The sequence below is a fragment of the Chionomys nivalis genome, chromosome 21 (genome assembly GCF_950005125.1).
Source record: "Chionomys nivalis chromosome 21, mChiNiv1.1, whole genome shotgun sequence".
Taxonomy (NCBI): Eukaryota; Metazoa; Chordata; class Mammalia; order Rodentia; family Cricetidae; genus Chionomys; species Chionomys nivalis.
This window is the reverse complement of record NC_080106.1, coordinates 42,729,659-42,749,145: the sequence shown is the minus strand read 5'-3', so window position 1 is coordinate 42,749,145 and position 19,487 is coordinate 42,729,659. Positions and strand designations below refer to the sequence as shown.

The following is a 19,487-nucleotide window of genomic DNA, read 5'->3' as shown; positions in this document are numbered from 1 at the left end:
TGCTGCAGACTTGCAGCCCACGGGGTATCTGGCAGCGTCCCTGGCAAGGCAGCTGTCATTTCTCCAGCTGTGACAATCAAATACTCCTCTGGCCACTGAAAAAACACCCCCTAGTTTGGAAAAACCCAGAAAGATAGTTCTAGTTTCTGGTAGCGACTTCGGTTTGATTTGTATAAGGCATTGTGCTTCATTGGAGCCGAGTTGGAAGGATCACAATTTGTCTAATGGTGGCACGGATGGCTCCTGCAGGGAGTTAAGACTTGGGCTCCTTTCCAGTCCTTCCTGTGCAGCGCCCCGCTTCCTGTTTCCTCAGGTGACCATTGTGGAGAAGGCCGACAGCTGCAGTGTGCTCCCCAGCCCCCTGTCCATCAGCACCAGGAACAGAATGACCTTCCTGTTCGCCAACTTGAAAGACAGAGACTTCCTGGTACAGAGGATCTCAGATTTCCTGCAGCAGACGACTTCTCGAATCTACTCAGACAGAGAGTTCTCGGGAAGCTGCAACAGTTCAGATGACGAGGTTGGTGGGAGACACCCGAGCGTAGAGTGGGGTGCTCCTGTGTTCGGGCCTGGAGTGTGCACCTCTTTGTCAACTTCTTTGACTGTCAAATTTATCAGCCATGCCAAGCCCCCAGCCCCAGTGCCCAGTGCAATATCTTAGCGAGATTGTTTTGTGATAAGGAATTAGTTTTTAGTCATAGATCTAAACCCTCCCCCCACCTTTATTTTTTGGTAATCAAGAATGAGCTAATGGTTTCACACATACTAGGCAAGTATTGTGCTACAAAGCTGTAACTCCAGTCTTTACCAAGTTCTCCAGGCTGGCCTTGACCATGCAATCCTCTAGCCTCAGCCTCAGCTGGGATTGCAGGCTTACACCTGCGGGCCCAGTTTAAGCCTCTTTTATTTAAGTTGGAGTTATCATTAAGTATTTTGACCTGATTATAAGGAAAGTGACTCTTTTCTGTTTGGTAACTTCAGAGGGAAGGATACAGGAGTCTCTAAGTGAAGTCAGGCCTGAAATACAGCGTTGTTATGGTGATGTTTCTGTGATGAAATGCGTGTTAGACTACCATCCTGGGAAGCTGGAACCCTGAGAAGACAGGCACTAGGAAGTTTCTGTTAGCTAACCCATGTTTTAAAGATGGGAAGTTGCATGTACCATCCTGGCCCTGCTGCCTGGCCACTTAGGTAGCATTTTTGAGATGCCAGAAAGTTTTCAAGGCTTTTGCTTCTTCCGTGTCATGCTTCACAAAGAGACAAATCAATGAAACAGATAACCAGTCACTGTTGTTGACATAATAAAAAAAAATCCTTTATTATATTAGTTTGCTACTTGACAATAGTACTTGATTTCTCTGTAGATAATATAAATCTTGGAACATTTTTTCTTTTTTTTATTTTATTGAGACAACATCTCACATAGGCCAGGCTGTCTGGAACTTGCTGTGTAGCTGAAGACGACCTTGATCTTGGGTCCTGACTCCACCACACACACACACATACACACATGCGCGCACGCCACCACACCCAGTTCATGTGGTGCTGGGAGCAAATCCAGAGCACTGTGTACAGTAAGTACTCTACAGTTGAGCTGCATGCCCGGCCCTGAGAAGTCTATCTGAGCATTGAAATACTGTTGTTCATAATTTTTACCCAGTATAACTCCTTAAAAAGTATTGACATGTTGCCAACACCCCTGTCTCTTCACATAGCAAGAAGCATACAGGAAAATAAGACCTAGCTTTTAATATCTGCACAGAACACAAAAGAAGTAAATTGTGCTTCCAGGCCCATCCACATGTGCCCTTCTCCATTGGCAGGTGTACTCTCGGCCCAGCAGCCTCGTTTCTTCCAGCCCCCAGAGAAGCACCAGCTCTGATGCTGATGGAGAGCGCCCCTTTAACCTCAACGGCAACAGTGTCCCCACAGCCACACAGACCCTCATGACCATGTACCGGCGGCGATCTCCAGAAGAGTTCAACCCGAAATTGGTAGGTGCCTCTTGCTTTCTGCCAAAACTTGTTATATTAGAACAAAACTATAAAAACCCATTGCAAGGTTCATTTTAGGTATTTGTGCACATTTGCGCATGCATGCGTGCAGACCCCTGAAGCTGGAGCTACAGGCGATTTCAAGATGGCTGGCTTCTGTGAACGCTGGGATCTGAATTCTGATTGTACACTCTTGACCACTGAGCCACCATCTCTCTAGCCCCCATGTAGATATTTTTTAAGTAATTAAACAAATTAACATCTATAGAAATGGCCATACATGTCTGTAGGAATATCTAACATGTTTTTTCATAAGCAGGTAAAACAATATTTATATAAATATTGTCACCAGATAACAGAGTGCTTTACTGAAGCCTTGAGCATTACAGTACTGGTGTGACTACTTTTCTGTTTGCTTGGTCTTGTTTTAACTGTTGTGTAAGCCAAACAACAAATAAACACATGCTTTCTCAGCCCACACTTAAAAGTCACCAATTCGCATTCACATAAAACCACAGGTACGATTAGGATTCTGCTGACCCATTACGTAGGACCCTGATACTGAATGGAAAGCTTGGTGACAGAACAGGCTATGATTGATGGATAAAATAGTTCTACATTCTCAGGGGTTCTGCTCAGGGTCGACTGTCCATTTCACAGGGATCTGTCATTCCACGTTCTAATCAGTCATTACGGTCAGTCCTCAGTCCTTTCCCTCAGAGTCTTCTGGGGCCTCAGTCATACCCCATTATATCTTTCAGGCCAAAGAGTTTTTAAAAGAACAAGCCTGGAAGAATCACTTTGCTGAGTACGGGCAGGGGATCTGCATGTACCGCACGGAGAAGACTCGGGAGCTGGTGCTGAAGGGGATCCCAGAGAGCATGCGTGGGGAGCTCTGGCTGCTACTCTCAGGTAGGGAGGGCTAAGAGCAGCACAGACGGGCACCCGTGGGGTTTTCTTCCAGGCTCAAGTCCTGTCAGGCATCAAGTCCTTTGCGAAAAGAGCCTGTGTGTGGAGTTTTTCGCTAGGGACTTCTGGTCAACTCTGTCCTGCCAGCCAGCTCCCAAATAAGCACACAGAGACTTATTATTAATTATAAATATTTGGTCAATAGCTTGGGCTTGTTTTTAGCTAGCTCCTGTAACTTAACCCATTTCCATCCATCTGTCTGCTGCCCCGAGGCTCATCTCTGCACTTCCCATCCTGCTCATTCCGTGAATCTCCTCCTGACCTCCAAGACTCCATCCTCCTTCTCCCTAGAAGCCATCTGCCAGCCGTCTCTGATTAACCAATGAATAATACATATTTACAGTATATAAAAAGGGTGTTCCACAGCAAGAGCCCCAAATCAAAGCTGGACCTGGTTTCCTCACCAGGTACTGAAGTCTGTTGTAGTAACTCTTTCTTCACTCGGTACCCAAGGTCAGCAGTTCCTATTCTCCAATCATGCCATCTCTCCTGTTTCTCCAGTGGGCTGTTTAGGGGGAGGGAACAGAATCTGAAGTAGGAGTGTAATTCTTTGAGAGTTGAAACGCTCCTCCCTCCTGGAGGTGTTACTTCATTGAGAATATTCTAGGGGACCATGTCGTGTGGGCTTTTCCCAGGGAGGTGTGGACATACATCTGCTGGTCCCAGCCAGGGCACCCATGACCGACAAAAGAGTTCACTGAGGTCTAGTTAGTGAGCCAATGAGCTTAATCAGGCTTATTTATCAGACACGGTGAGAGGGTACCTACAGGAGCAAGGACCTCCTGTCATCTAAACCACTGAGAAAGGTCTCCCAGAAATGACTGACTGCCACTTATGCTATGCTTTGTCCTCAGAGTGTGCTTTTCAAGACCCCTCATCAAACACAGCAGTATTCAGTCCTGTTTACACTACATATTTTCCTATACACACACAAGCATGTTTATAATAAAGACTAACTTATTAACTAGGCAAAGTAAGATATTAATAAACAAGAAAACAAAGCCATTGTAACAACAACATCCCACAATGAAAGTCATCTAAAATGGTGAACTAATTCCTGTGATTTTTTTCCACTCGATATTTTTTTATTTTAATATTTTATTTTAATATTTTAGTCTTTTAGGATAAGCCACCACTGTTTTCTGCCATCTGGAAACATCCGGTGAACCCCAGGAATCTTTGTACCCCAATACCCTTTGGTCATCACCAGCCTTCACTTCAATCATGTATCAGTTGCCTTGGTGATGAAGACAGGAAATGTCACACTCTAACCAGGTCCATGAAAACGTTTTTATTTGAACCTGGAGATGGCCTCATTCAAGGACCACTACTCAATCCTTTTACTTAAATAATAATAATCATATTGAAACTTAAAGTTACTGGGCTTGCAAGGAAACACTCGCAGATCTTCCTAAAAGTAGATATAAATGGTAAAATTGCCCATCACAGGATATGTCTCAGAAATAAGAGGATCAAATCCTAAAAACAAAATAAAATAAAGATAAAATAGTTTTATCTATTTTGTGTATACTTGGTTTGTTTGGTTTTCCCCCTATTTCCTTAAGTAGACTAGACATAGGCCCTCATTTAGAAGTTAAATGTGAACCGGGTATGGTGGTAGATATTTGTAATCCTAAGACTAGGGAGGCTGAGGCAGGACAATCTCTTCAAGTCTGAGGCAGCCTGGGATACATAGCAAGTCCATCACCAAGCTGGGTTACTTGAAAAGGCATTATTTCAGGAAAAGCAAAAGGAAGCTCAGGTTTGAGCATGGGGGTCTCTAGTTACACATCAGAGAAGATCATTGTCATGGAGAGCTCTCTTATCCAGCCTCTCACTCCTCCCGTGTCTGGAGAACTGGTCACCTTGACAACCAAACTCAAAGCACTGACAGAGTACAGGAAAGGTTCGTTTCTCTCCTTCACCTCAAAGTAGAAGTTATTTTTAACTGCATTTTAGATTCAAATGAATTCACTATGACACCAGTATACAGCAGCAGCACCTAGCCCACTGACAGAGACAGGCACAAGGAGAGAAGTTCGATTTAGTGTTTTGATCAACCCGGGAGCTATATGTGACCAAAGGCTACCCTTTGCTGGGTATATGTGCACACACTCCTGAGTGGGCTTCATGTGAAAGCCAGCCTGCCCAGAAAGGTCTTCCAGCTTCTGGCTGGGAAGCCCATGTTGAGATCTATTGCTTGGCATGCCCCTTAAGGTTGCTGCATGAGGTCTGGGCTCTGGACTTACTGAACCCAAGTTCAGTCTGTCCCCAGGGAGAGCAGAGCCAATGTCAGGATGCTGCCAACCAGTCGGTCTTTGTTGGGCACTAGGACAGGGCCGACCATTGGTCCCCATGTCATGGTCAGCACAGACATTACCACCACTCTCATAAAAACATCCCATGCCTTTTGCCAATCATCCTTTATATTCTTCAGCCAGAGGAAAGTAGTGGCCTCCTTCTTCGTCGCTGTAGATTGTCTTCTCTGGACATCTCAAGGGGATGAAGTCAGTGTTCGCTGAGGACTGACTTCTACCTAGGACGGCATTTGCAGGGTTCAAGCATGACGCAGCCCATGTCAACATCCCAGTCCTTGTTAAAGTCCAGTGCTGCACTCACACAGTTTAGGCTGTCCCTTGCTTTCCCAGAATGTCATTGCTGAGAGCGCTAACATGACTTTTGGATCCTTTTGTGTATAAATGGGAATAGAACTTCTGGCCCTCCTGCTGACAACCCTGGGAGGTTGGCCCGAGCAGCTGCATCTTTCTGTATCCCCTCTGGTGATGCTGGAGGTTCAGCTTCTCCACACCCCATATCACTACTGCCTTCTGTTATTGCTCTTCTGGTGGGTGGGGAGTGCTTTCTCATTTAGGGCTTGGGTTTAAGGGAGGTTGGGTATTTATTTGTTTGTTTATTGAGATATGGTTTCTCTGTGTAGCCCAGGCTGACCTGGAACTCAGAGAGGTCCACTTGCCTCTGCCTCCCGTATTGAAGACGTGTGCTGCTACCACCCAGCTTGGGGAGGTTGTTTTTGTTGCTTTGGTTCTTTTTTTAATTTAATATAATATTTTAATTCACTCTTTGAGTATTTCATACATGTAGATAATGTATTTTGGTCATTTCACCCTTATTCCCCTCCAGCTCTTTCTGGACGTGCCGCTACTGGCTTTCTCCCAACCCCCAAATTCCTGCATTCTTTCTCCTTCCTTCCTTCCTTCCTTCCTTCCTTCCTTCCTTCCTTCCTTCCTTCCTTCCTTCCTTCTGTCCTCCCTCCCTCCCTCCCTCCCTCCCTCCCTCCCTCCCTTCCTTTGTAAAACCAACTGAATCCCATTAATGTTACCCGTATGCACATGGGTGTGTGGCCATACACTGTGTGGTCAGCCTACCAGCTGCCGCACCCCTGAGGAAAACTGACTCTTCCGTCCGCAGCAGCCATCAGTTGTCAGCGGCACCTCAGCTAGGGGCGCAGCTTCAGGAGCTTCTGCCCCTTCAAGTCCAATGGACACCAGTTGACAGCAGCCTTTGCTAATCTAAGGGTCTTTCCACCCCCCGTTCTGTGTTGTCCCCTGAGCCTTGGGGACAGTTCCCGTACCCCTTTCAGAGATGAGTGTCCAACAGACAGACAGACAGTTACTCTCTGCAGTTTGGCCAGTTCTCTAATTGTGCTTTTGACGAATTTCCTCGATCAGTTATTGGCTGCTTATATAGTTTTTCTGTAACAAAAAAAATCTACTGAGGTCCTTTGCCCATTTTTAATTTTGTAATATTTCAATTACTACGTTAGGAGAGTCTTTGAATTGGTTTTAGGAACAAGTATCTGAGGAGAGTTTTCCAACCATTCCATCCTGCTGCCTGTGTTTTCGCTGTCTGCAGGCTTTGAAGCGCTGTTTCTCAGATTCCGAGGGAGTATGATTTTTCTTTTGTCACTGCGCTTCTGAGGCATGAAAGCTTAGATTAGTGGTTCTCAACCTGTGGGTCCTGACCCGGTTGAACAACCCTTTCACAGGAGTCTCCCGAGACCACCCAGAAACACAGATATTTATATCATGATTCATAACAGTAGCAAAATTACAGTTGTGAAGTAGCAATGAAAATAATCTTATGGTTAGGGACACCTCACAGTGCCAGGAAGACTGAGAACCATGGGCTTGGACCTGTATTTCTAATGAGACATGAGATTTAACTCACCGGTGCATGTGAGTTGCCTTCTGTGCGGCAGAACAGAAGGAATGGCCTAACTCCCTTCCTTTCCATAGCAACGTTGTATTGTCCTGGCCTGATTTCTTAAAAAGGCTCTGCTTCCTGGAGTTGAGTTGTCCTAACTCCTCAAAAAGGACAGCAAATATGGGGATTTATGAGTAGGTTGCAAGTTTTAAGCCATTGATTTATATATCTGTCTATGCGAGTATCTCACAGCCTCAATTTCCGTAACTTTGTAGTAAGTCGTGAGGCAAAGGAATGTGAGCCCTCCAAAAACTGTTTTTCCTCTCAAGATCGTTTTGGCCAGTAGGGTCACTTGCATTTCCAGAGAGTCTGGGGTCAGCTAATCAGTCTCCACAGCAAGGCCTCCTGTGGTTTGGATGGGTGCTGTGTTGGGTTGCAGGTGAGTATGGTGTGGGTTCCCATGGTGGCCGCTCCAGTCTACGGCAGAGGATCTGCTTCTGTTCAGATCTCTGTTCATTTCTTTGAGCTGCTCGTAGCTTGCAATGTGTTAAGTCTGGCAGTTATTTCATTGTGCTTCTAAATATTTCCACTTTTGATGCTATCGGAAATGGAATTGCTTTCTTTCGTTTGACAGTTGGTCACTGCTAGCATATATACATGGAGTTTATTTTTGTATATTTATCCTGCGTCTTTAGTATGTTCATTTTCCCTACTTTGGTTTTGTTTCCATTTACCTAGGGATCAGTAATGGGCGGTACCTTCTCACAAACTTGTTGCCCAGTGCTATGTCCCTTTTTGAATAGTGTCTGTCTCTTGGTCTGCTTTTGATGGGGCTTTTGTTGGTTTGTTCATATTTTGTGCTTTTTTTGGCTATTGTTTTATGTGAATTTCCTGTATATTTAAAAAAATATTAGTATCGGTATTATTTATGTTTTAGTATGCATCTGTGTGTGTATTTGCCATTCGTGTAGGTGTTCTTGGGGACCAGTACACGGCATTAAGTCCTCTGGAGCAGGAGGTACAGGTACTTGTGAGATGCCTGATGTGGCTACCAGGAACTGAACCCAGGTCCTCTTTGAGAACAGCAGATGCTCTTAACTGAGTCATCTCTCCAGCCAGCTTTTTTATTCTTTTGTTTATTAGTATGTGTATTTGGTGTGTGTGTGTATATACCACAGCATATGTGTGGCGGTCAGAGAACAATGTATTTTGTGTTAATTCTCTTTCTGCTCTGGCTTCCAGAGATCAAACTCAGGGACCAGGCTTGCGTAAGGAGTGCCCTTACTGAGACACCCAAATTTCTTGTATAATTTTGTATTTTGGATAATTGCTCTTTACTGGACGCAAGGTTTATTTGTGTTTTCTTCTGTCTTGTCTGTTTCCTTTGCACTCTGTTGATTACTCTCTTTTACGGGCCAAGCCTTTGAGCTCACACAATCTCACCTGTTTCTACTTTTCTGCCTGTGGATATGGTTGATATCATATCCAAAACCTGCTGTCAAGAAATGTCCTCCCTGTCTTCCTCTGGTGGCTTTTTGGCTTATGATCCATGTGTGTTGATTGGGACCATAGTGTGAGGCGAGGGTGCAGTCCATTCTTCTGCGTGTAGAAGCTCAGTTTTCCCGGTGGTGATGTGAATCCACACTGACATTGAACTCTAGATAATGTGCATACCCGGAGGTTTTCCGTCTTCAAGGATCTTAACATGAATATCTCAAACAAGCAACTTTTGCCTTATTCTGCAACCCCTGCCTACAATCCAAGGGCCCCCCTTCTGTAGTAGGGACCCATTGTTACTAGGAGGACCCTCAACCTTGCCCATACTTGCTGCATTAGAAAGCCCTTACCTCTTCCACTTCCTTCTACATGACTGTCACCACTGCAGCATGCTTTGCAGCTGATCTTTTTTTTTTTTTTTTTTTTTTTTGAGACAGGGTTTCTCTGTGGTTTGGAGCCTGTCCTGGAACTAGCTCTTGTAGACCAGGCTGGTCTCGAACTCACAGAGATCCGCCTGCCTCTGCCTCCCAAGTGCTGGGATTAAAGGCGTGCGCCACCACCGCCCGGCTTTTGCAGCTGATCTTTAAGAAACAGGCCAGACAGGCACTCTTGAGAGGAATTTCTCCTTCCCAAGTGAAATTTTAAGAAATCTCTTAAATTAAAAGCAAAGAGGGCAACTAAGAGTGAGAACTCAGCTTGGCTAACTCCCCGTGTCAGCCCTCAGCATTCTGTGTGAGCTGGGAGCGCAGTTTTGTGGCCCTGTACCTCGTGTGGGAAGGTCGAGTAGCCGTGTTGCTGAGGGACTGAGAGGGAAGGAGGCACAGGCAAATGGCCAGTCTAGCCGTCAGTGAAAACACCCTGCAAGGTGATTTTCTTTCTTTCGGTTTCCTTTGATGGGTGGGAAAGCACAATTTCAGTCAGCCCGTGCTATCTGGAGCGGAAGAGCGGGACTTCAGCTTTTTTTGATGTCCTGTTTGTGTGCTTCCCAGGGGCCATCAACGAGAAGGCCACACACCCCGGGTACTATGAGGACCTAGTGGAGAAGTCTATGGGAAAGTACAATCTCGCCACCGAGGAGATTGAGAGAGACTTACACCGCTCCCTCCCAGAACACCCAGCCTTCCAGAACGAAATGGGCATCGCCGCTCTGAGGAGAGTGTTAACGGCTTATGCTTTCCGCAATCCCAACATAGGGTATTGCCAGGTAATTGCCATGAGCTTATGTCTGAGGAGGATTCAAAGTGTTCTCTGATCTTGATCCAACCTCAGTTCCTATGATCCTGACAGCGGAGCATTCAGATTGGACCCTGTACCAGATCAACCAGCCAGGAGTTGAGAGTAAGTAAGAAAGCCAGAGCTGGTGCAGCCTTGCAGCAATGGCCCGGAACCCCGCAGGCAGCTGACTTGCAATCCGCTTCTCCAGGTTCTCCCGCCATCTTTCCTCCCTCAGTGTGATCGCTCTTAGGAAAGGGTCTGCTTTTTCTCAAAATACTGCTCTACACAGATTCCAGTCTGCTGTAAGGAGACATGTGGGAAGCTGGGGTACACATATGGGGGTAAGGACCCCAAAGCTGAAAAGTTTATGTGGGGAAACAGCAAGAGCACTCTATACCTCTTCTCCTGGAGGCCTCTCAGCTGGCTAGACTGCTCCGCTATCAGCTTTTGGTCCTTACCTCTGTCTGGGAGACTCCGAGCTGACCCACCCACCATTCGTAATGTCTAGTTCATAGGGCCTCGTTGGTCAGTCCTCTGCAGAGCTAACCTCCTGCCTAACATTTATTCCAACAAAGTAAACATTTCTTTTGTTGTGTTTGCCAGCAGATAACGGACAGGAAGGCTCTCTCTGCGCTAATAGAGTCACTACAGCAGGGTGCCTCAACCTTGACACTATTGACATTGTGGGTTAGAGAGATGTAGGAGAAACTGATAGTGATAGAACGGATGTTGTAAAGGATTTTTGTTAATGATCTGCTTAGGAGACATTCAACTACACAAAGTAGAATTTAGCTACGGGGGTGCTGTTTCCTAATACCCTGAAGATAAGTAGTATGCTAACCAGACCTTTAGAGATAAGCAAAATTCATGATGACGTCAATATCTGTTCACCAGAGCTGGTCCAGCCATCAGGCCCTTCCACAAAGAACACGCCTCCAGCAGGCAGCTAGCTTAAGGGGGCAGCTCGGGGTCACAGCCAGTGTTGAGTCCTGCCAGATGGGCAGATGATCCTGGGCGAGCACTATTTTTAAAAGAACGACCCTGGTGTACTTAAAAAATAACAGTGACACTGTCTTTGCTGAGCCTCCATCTGCCCAATGGCCAGGCTCGCAAGCCCTGTCTCTTTCAGTTGTTCCCAGTGGGGGTGGAGCTGCGACCTAAAGGAGATTTAAGGACAGTGTGTGCACAATACAAGCTCTGAGGGGCACAGAAGTCAGTAAACTCCCATGGGGGCCAAGGCCATCTTGAGCGGTAACTCCAGTCCACCGTGCATACACGCTAGCCAGGTGCTTTTCCATCATCTCCAAGTGCGCGGAGTGGCTTCTCACTGGGAGTGCATTGTTTCTACAGCGAGGGAATCCTTTGTCCTGGGAGCTGCCCAGTGCTGTGCTGCCTGTTCAGCAACATCTCCAACTTCCGTCCACCAGGCTACAGTATAAACCCCTGCTCCAAAGATTAACACCCCCTGGATGTTGGCAAGGTCCCCCCAGGAGCTCACCACCATGATAGCTAACCACTGGCTGAGAAGAAAGCCAATGGTGGCGCTGCAGTTCCGGTCCTTAGCTGAGGGACTGACTAGTGAGGGTCTTCTGATGACCCCTGACCTGCCTACTGTGGCATCCTGGGGGCACATACTCAGCTGCATGCCATGTTTGTTAGGAGTGCCCTACTGAGTCTTCTTAAGCCGTGACCGCTTACGCCACTGAACCCACAGCTTTTCACACTCTAGAGCTGTGCTTTAACACAGGTTGAAGTGGATGTTTTAACGCAGTCTAACAAAAGAGAATATCGCCCACACAAAATTAAAATGTCTTGTACTGGTACCTCAAGCATGAGTGACCATTGGGAAACTACAAGACAGTTGATCCAGATGCAAAGACCACATTATTGGTGGATTTTTCTGGAAAAAGCTGAAGGAGACGTAACTCTTAGGCACACTTGTCTTTCTCCTACATGTACACATATACACACATTTCTTCTTCTTTTCTTCTCTCTCTCTCTCTCTCACACACACACACGCACAAGCACACACGCACACACACCTGTTTCCCTATGCTACACTATCTTTTTTAATAGTACTTCATTTAAATGTCTCTCCAAATCCAGTCATTAACTTTCAGTGCTGTTTTTCTCTCTGGTGGCAGCATTCAAGGCTGGCGAGCTTGTCCCATGGCTCCCCCGAGTCTCACGTCTCATACAGAACCCATGAGAAATTAGAGCCACGGACCTCTGTCTTGCCTGAAAAGCTGAGGAACTGACCTTGGTTGTGACCTTGGACTAGACCCCCACAGGCTAATTCTCATGTGGAATTTTAATAACCACTTCCCTTGGAACAACAAGGCTTGCAAGAAAGAACCTTTTCAGTTAAACACCTTTTAGGGGATTTATATTGCACAACTCTGATGAGTGGGTATTGGTTTCTGGAAGATCAAAGGAAACTCAGGAGCTACTTGGCTTCTGACAAAATAGAATTCATTTTTATCTTCTGATCTTCATTTTTAATTAAGGGACGGTTACCGTTGAGCCGCTTAGTGGTTATGGGCTTTCTGATAATATCTTTTAATAAAATCTGGTTACTTTGGAATTTAAATCACCTTTGTTCATCTGAGCATCTTTTCCTAGATGGAAGTAAGGGAGGGGGGCTCCAGTTCTGAAAGGTCACCTTGTTCTCTGCGGACAGCCTGGAGCCCTGTGGACTTGGTTATAGGAACTGTTTATGGGAGGTGAAAGGGAAATATTTACCTCCCCTGAGTTAAGGATTAAGAATATTGAAAGGATTGAGCAGGCTGAGAGTTTTGTTAACCAGGCTTGGGGCAGAGGCTCTGGGGTCAGGGCTTGCCTGCACATGCCTGACTCGGGTAAACTGTGGTGCCAGGGAAGACCCTGGGCAATCGCTGAGAGTACTTTCCATTCTGAAGGGCCTAAGCAAACAGAACGCAGAATACTCAGCAAGCTTTTGTGGCATGGAAACCCTAAGCTTATTTGTCTGGCTTTTCTTGGGAGTTTATTGGCACCTGCAAGAAAGACTAGTTTTCCTTCCTTCCTTCCTTCCTTCCTTCCTTCCTTCCTTCCTTCCTTCCTTCCTTCCTGGGCAATGTTGTGAATGATCTATATCAAAGACATAGACAAACACACGTGTCTTTCCATAATTCCAGAATTTCTTGAATAACAATAAATCCACAAGGTGCTGCAGGGGGTTTAATGGTAGCAATTTGCCAGCTACTTCCACCTCTGTGGCAGTCTGTCCCAGCTTAATACAAGGTTTTGTTGTTGTTGCTGCTGTTTTTTAAAGACTTATTTATTAATTATGTATACAGGGTTCTTCCTGCATGTATCCCTTCAGGCCAGAAGAGGGCACCAGATCTCATTACAGATGGTTGTGAGCCACCATGTGGTTGCTGGGAATTGAACTCAGAACCTCGGGAATTGAACTCAGAACCTCTGGAAAAGCAGACAGTACTCTTAACCTCTGAGCCATCTCTCCAGCCCTTAATACAAGGTTTTAATTCCAATCTTGATTACTATTAACTCTCATGTGAAACATTATACAGTCTGTCAGTCTATCTGGGTTGTGAAATGGATCCAGAGGGTTAAAGAGGCAGTGGAAGGGTCTCTGTTTTCAGTCACAGACTGACATGAATGTAAATAGAGCCTGTGTTGATAAGGGACCCAGTTCTGCTGCCGCAGCGTCAGGTACTGAGAGTCACAGGTTCGACAGAGCTGTAGAGAGAAACAGGCAAGCCAGCATGGGAGGGAGCAAGAAATCCAGAGCTGGGTGGGTAGGTGGAGGAGCAGACCAGTCGTCCTTGTCAACAGTGGGATAACCCTGGGGCGACCCGGAGCCCGCTGCCTGCTTGTCCTGCGTGTACTCACTGGGTGTCAGAAAACAGGGTGGCGGCTGCTCCATCGCGTCCTCAAGTCTGAGGGTTCACGCGGGGACACAATCACCCTGCATTCTCAAAACAGAGTCAGAAGCTGCTTGCCAAACAGCATGCCCTGAAGTCCTGCTGGCTTCCAGGTTGGAGTAACTCAACGTGGGCATAGCCCCTCGACAAGATGGCATCTACGAAAATCCACCCGCTGTAAGCGGACTGTGGCTGACAGCTTCCTCTCTCCTCCCTTTAGGCCATGAACATCGTCACCTCAGTGCTGCTTCTCTACGCCAAGGAGGAGGAGGCGTTCTGGCTCCTCGTGGCCTTGTGTGAGCGGATGCTTCCCGACTACTACAACACCAGAGTTGTAGGTGTGTGTGTGGCTGTGGTTAAACACCTTAGCCTGTCTCGATCGGAAAATGACTGTAGTAACATGTTAGTTCTTCTCCTTGGAGCCAAAACCCAGCTTAGGGGAGGAAGGGTTTGTTGTGGCTCTGAGTTTCTCCTACAGTCCACCATTTGGGGAAGTCACAGCAGAGGGAGCACAAGGCAACCGTCACACTGGGTCCCACTCGGCAGAGACATGAATGTCGGTACTCAGTCTGATGTCCCCTTTTTTGTTTAGTCCAGGACCACGCCCTTAGGACAGTGATGCCCACATTCAGGGTGGCCCCTCACATCCTAGTTAAACTTCTCCAGTAACAACTTCCTGGAAATGCCAAAAGGTGTGTCTCCTAGGTGATTCTAAATCCAGGAAAAAGATCCGTGTGGCACCAGCTTAAAACGTCAGCAAGCCAGTAGTAAACGTGAACAACTAGAATCTCTCTCTTTTTTTTTAAATTAATTTATTTATTTATTAAAGATTTCTGCCTCCTCCCCACCACCACCCCCCATTTCCCTCTCCCTCTCCCAATCAAGTCCCCCTCCCTCGTCAGCCCTAAGAGCAATCAGGGTCCCTGCCCTGTGGGAAGTCCAAGGACCACCCACTTCCACCCCAGTCTAGTAAGGTGAGCATCCAAACTGCCTAGGCTCCCACAAAGCCAGTATGTGCAGTAGGATCAAAAACCCATTGCCATTGTTCTTGAATTCTCAGTAGTCCTCATTGTCCGCTATGTTCAGCGAGTCTGGTTTTATCCCATGCTTTTTCAGACCCAGGCCAGCTGGCCTACCACTCTTGGGAATATACCCAAGAGATGCCTTATCATACAACAAAAGTATATGCTCAACTACGTTCATAGCAGCATTGTTTGTAATAGCCAGAACCTGGAAACAACCTAGATGCCCTTCAATGGAAGAATGGATAAAGAAAGTATGGAATATATACATATTACAGTACTACTCAGCAGTAAAAAACAATGACTTCCTGAATTTTGCATGCAAATGGACGGAAATAGAATCTCTTTAAAAAAATAAAGCTTTGAGGGCTGGATGGCTTAGAGGTTAAGAGCGTTGACTGCTCTCCCAGAGGTCCTGAGTTCAATTCCCATCAACCACATATTGGCTCACAACCATCTATAATGAGATCTGGTGCGCTCTTCTGACCTGCAGGCAAAAATTCAAACAGAATGCTGTATATATAATAAATAAATATTTAAAAAATAAAGTTTTGAAAGGCAATTTATGCCCTGGGACCCCACAGCTAAAAATATTTGCATAAACAAGGGTTTAGCAGTGTGATTGGCAGTTCTTACTGTCACTTTGTCATAACCCAGACTCATGGGGGAAGAGAATCTCAATGAGGCATTGTCCAGATCAGGTGAGCCTGTGGGGATATCTGAGGAGGATTTCCTAACTGCCTTAATTGATGTAAGAAGCCCCAGCCTGAGTGGACAGCACCATTCCCTGTTTTGGGGGCCTGGGTTGTGCGGGCACAGAGAAGGCTAGCTGAGCACTAAGTATGCAGGTTCTCATTTTTCTCTGCTCGTCTGTGGGTGTGAAGAGCCGCAGGTTCACATTCCCTTGAGCTCCCTGTGGTGATGGACTATATCCTGGACCTGTAAGCTGAATTCAACCCTTCCCCCTAAGCTGCTTTCCTCAGGACGTTCTGTCGTAGCAACAGAAGCAAAAGTCGAACACAGCCCATCCGTTTGATCTGGTTCTCCAGGAAGATGCAGGGCTAACCCATCCTGTCCTGTCGCCCACTCAGGGGCCCTGGTGGACCAGGGAGTCTTCGAGGAGCTGGCACGAGACTATGTCCCACAGCTGTATGACTGCATGCAGGACCTGGGCGTGATTTCTACCATCTCCCTGTCGTGGTTCCTTACGCTGTTTCTCAGCGTGATGCCCTTTGAGAGTGCAGTGGTGGTCGTGGACTGTTTCTTCTATGAAGGAATAAAGGTGATATTCCAGCTGGCCCTTGCTGTGCTGGACGCCAATGTGGACAAGCTTCTCAACTGCAAGGACGATGGGGAGGCCATGACAGTTCTTGGAAGGTAAGCTATGTCTGACCTTGAGGCCACCTCATGAGCTTGACTTAATTGATCAAAAGACCTACTATCCTCTGTGACCAAGAACATATTCTTTTCCATTTTTAAAGTAATATCTATGTGGGTAGCTGCCCCTGTGAGCATGTGCAGAGGGCACTGGGCATCCCTTTGTCCATCACTCACTCCAAGCCTTTTGAGGCAGGGTCCCTCCCTAAAGCTGGAACTCATGTTTCCCTGACGAGGTTGGAAGTCAGCGAACCCCAGAAATCCTCCTGGCTTCTGTCTTTGCTGCCCTTAGAGCTGGAGTTGCAGCGTGCAGAACTCCTGGCTTGTGATGGGTCCCAGGACCCAAACTCCGGCCCTCAGGACCACACAGCAAGTGCTCTTAGCCCCCAGCCGTCTCTCAAGCCCAATATTCTTTTTCTTTAAAGGGAAAGGGTGTTTGTTTCTGCTGTTAAGAAAATCTTAGTCAAGCCTGGTGTTGCTCGGTGTAATCCCAGCTGCTCAGAAGACCGAGGCAGGGGGATCATATATTCAAAACCAGCCTTGCCAACTTAGTGAGAACCAGTCTCAAAATAAAATGCAGAAAAGGGACGTAGAGTTGCTTAGCATGCAGAAAGCGCTAGGTCCAATCCCCAGGACTTCAAAGAGGAAGAGAAAAACAAACAACAGAAACAAGAAAATCTTACATTTTTGATTTAATAGGTACAATCTCAGATCTATAACTGAGGCATTCCAGTTCCTTTCCAGTGATAGCTGGTTCATGTCTTAACCAAGGTACCTAGACAGTGTGACCAACAAAGACAGCACCCTGCCTCCCATCCCTCATCTCCACTCGCTGCTCAGTGATGACGTGGGGCCCTACCCTGCGGTGGACATCTTCAGACTCATAGGAACATCCTACGAGGTAGGTGTGCTTCCCAGCCGCGGGATAACAGTACCCAGTGTTTCTACCCAGCTCAGCTGGGCATGGGTCCCACACTGCCTCTCCCACCGTGTCTCAGTCCAGCTTGCGCTGTCGTCATAGATATAGCAGTCCAACTGCTTCAAAAAGACTAAGGATGGATTTCTCATGGTTCTAGAGCCTTGGAAGCCTAAGGTCAGGTGCTTATGTATTACAGCCTCATCTTTCTGTTTCCTTGGACACCATCCATGTCCTGCCGGTGGGAGGAACCATGTCCTCAAGGGGCAGAAGTTTAGAAGAAAGAAACTGCTTCTGCAAGCCCTTTCCAAAGCATCCTTTCTAACCTAAACACCTGCAGATAAGACCCTTCCTGTCAGTGCTGTGGCAACTGGGGGTTAAATTTAGACTTGAGTCTGGGAACAGACAGAAACCCTGTCCCCTATTACATTGTGAGAATTATCGGAGGCAGGCAACTGCCTATGAGCTAACAGTTTTGCTCTCAGAGATGGACGCTGAGTGGATTCCGGGATTTCTCGTGAGCCTTAACTTGTTGTAAGTGGTATGACAAGCTCTGGCCCTTTGACATATGATCTAAAAGCATGTCAGATTCACACTCAGTGAACTGAGGAGCCATTATGGGAAAGCTTCGTAGATGACTCATTCCTGATTCCCACACTAAGTAGTTAGAAATGCCCTGAAGTACATAGTTCCAGATACGACGATTGTTTACTTATGTATTTTTAATTTATTTTTACTGAGAAAAAGTCTTGTCATGTCTCTTGGGCTATCCTTTAATTGTTACCAGTATCTCACTAGAGATGACCACTCAGTCACGGTTTATAGTCAATTGAAAAATGCTGATTCCGGTCAGCCAGGACCACACCCAGGTGTTCAAGGAGCTAGGTGTGGCCTCGACTGTCCAGGTCACTGGGCTTTTAAAGGCAGAAACCACATCCTGGTATCTCGGTTGGCAATTTCACAGAGGCAAACAGTTTAACGGGCACTGAGATAGTTAGTTAGCATAGGGGGTTCCACACAGGCAGGTTAAAGTAAGTTAGATAAGTTAGTTGGGACATCCTGACTTTGGGTTTCTAGCATAGAGCTGGGTAATTTTCCATGGGGTTCACCATCAAGGATTCCAAATTCTAGTAAATCCTGCATAGGCCTCAACAAGAATACAAGATGGAGGAACCTCTGTACCGCCTTGCCCTGTCCCAGAAGTGGTTAATCCTCCTAGCTCAGCCTTTTGAATCCTAGAAAATCTTAGCAAGGCCTGTGCCACTAAACTTGGCCTTTGATGGTTACTCATGTGTGTGTGTGTGTGTGTGTGTGTGTGTACGTGCATGTGGTGGCCAGAAGTTAATGTCAGTTTTTTTTCCACCAATCGCTTTCCACCTTACTTTTTTGAGACAAGATCTTGCTAAACATAGAGTCCCATAGTCTGCCTACCTTCCCAGAAGGATCCATAAATCCTCCTGTCTCTGTCTTCCAAGTACTGGTATTTGTGTGTGTGTGTGTGTGTGTGTGTGTGTGTGTGTGTATGTGAGAGAGAGAGAGAGAGAGAGAGAGAGAGAGAGAGAGGCTTTTGGGGATTAGAACTTAGGTCCTCAACCCCAAGCTGCAAGCCCTTGCCTGGCTGAGCCATCACCCACCCCCACAGTCACTGTAGAGGCTCACTGAGCTGCTGTTGGGACCCAAAGACTTCCCTCCCCTGGGAGCTTCTCTCTCTCAGCCACCGCTAAATGAATCCTTTCATCATTAATGACCATCCTGACCAATCCCTGCACTGGGTTGTTTAGTGAAAATAAATGTGACATCTTCCTTTCTTTCTGAGACGGAAGGACGTGCAGGCAATGCTAGGCAGGCTGGCATTGAAGAGACAGCCAGCTCACCGAATGCCCCCGTGGATTTCTGGCCCCGCAGATGCTGTTGAAGGAGCATGGAGATCGACAAGCCCTCCTCCCAGGCTCTACATCCCTCAGCCTTGGGGCAGACGCTCCCTTTTCCCATCAGACACACATGCCATCACACACAGCCTCACATCTGAGCTTCCTTCCGGACAGGCTGTCGACGCAAGGAAAACACACGTGACTGAAATTTAGTTCTGCGTCTGATATGTGAGGAGAATCTCTGGATTAGTAACTTGTAGTCCCTAAGTGGTTTTCCCACGTAAAATCTAGTCTAGGTCACTGTCGTGGAGAGAGCCTTTTATCCTGTCGTGAACATTTCCGCCAATCTGCAGGTGTCCTTGGGTACCTTAGCACATATTTTCAGAAACACCAATATTGCTCCTTTCCAGAAATTCGGAACAATCCGGGCAGATTTGATTGAACAGATGAGATTCAAGCAGAGGTTGAAAGTTATCCAGACCCTAGAGGACACCACTAAACGCAACGTGGTAAGTCCTCGGAAGGGTGGGAGGCGAGGGGATACCTCAGTTTCCCCC

The 19,487-nt window shown here is 46.7% G+C and overlaps 1 protein-coding gene across 1 annotated transcript in view; it reads left to right on the top strand.

Moving 5' to 3' along the window:
* Window positions 1-19,487, top strand: part of Tbc1d9 (TBC1 domain family member 9) — a 109,816-nt gene that overhangs the window by 75,055 nt on the left and 15,274 nt on the right. Inside the window, exons 7-14 of the mRNA XM_057753437.1 lie at window positions 314-520; window positions 1,824-1,994; window positions 2,756-2,906; window positions 9,614-9,828; window positions 13,965-14,082; window positions 15,858-16,143; window positions 16,915-17,044; window positions 19,341-19,439. Coding sequence (XP_057609420.1) covers window positions 314-520; window positions 1,824-1,994; window positions 2,756-2,906; window positions 9,614-9,828; window positions 13,965-14,082; window positions 15,858-16,143; window positions 16,915-17,044; window positions 19,341-19,439 — 1,377 coding nt within the window. The remainder of the gene's footprint in view (window positions 1-313; window positions 521-1,823; window positions 1,995-2,755; window positions 2,907-9,613; window positions 9,829-13,964; window positions 14,083-15,857; window positions 16,144-16,914; window positions 17,045-19,340; window positions 19,440-19,487) is intronic.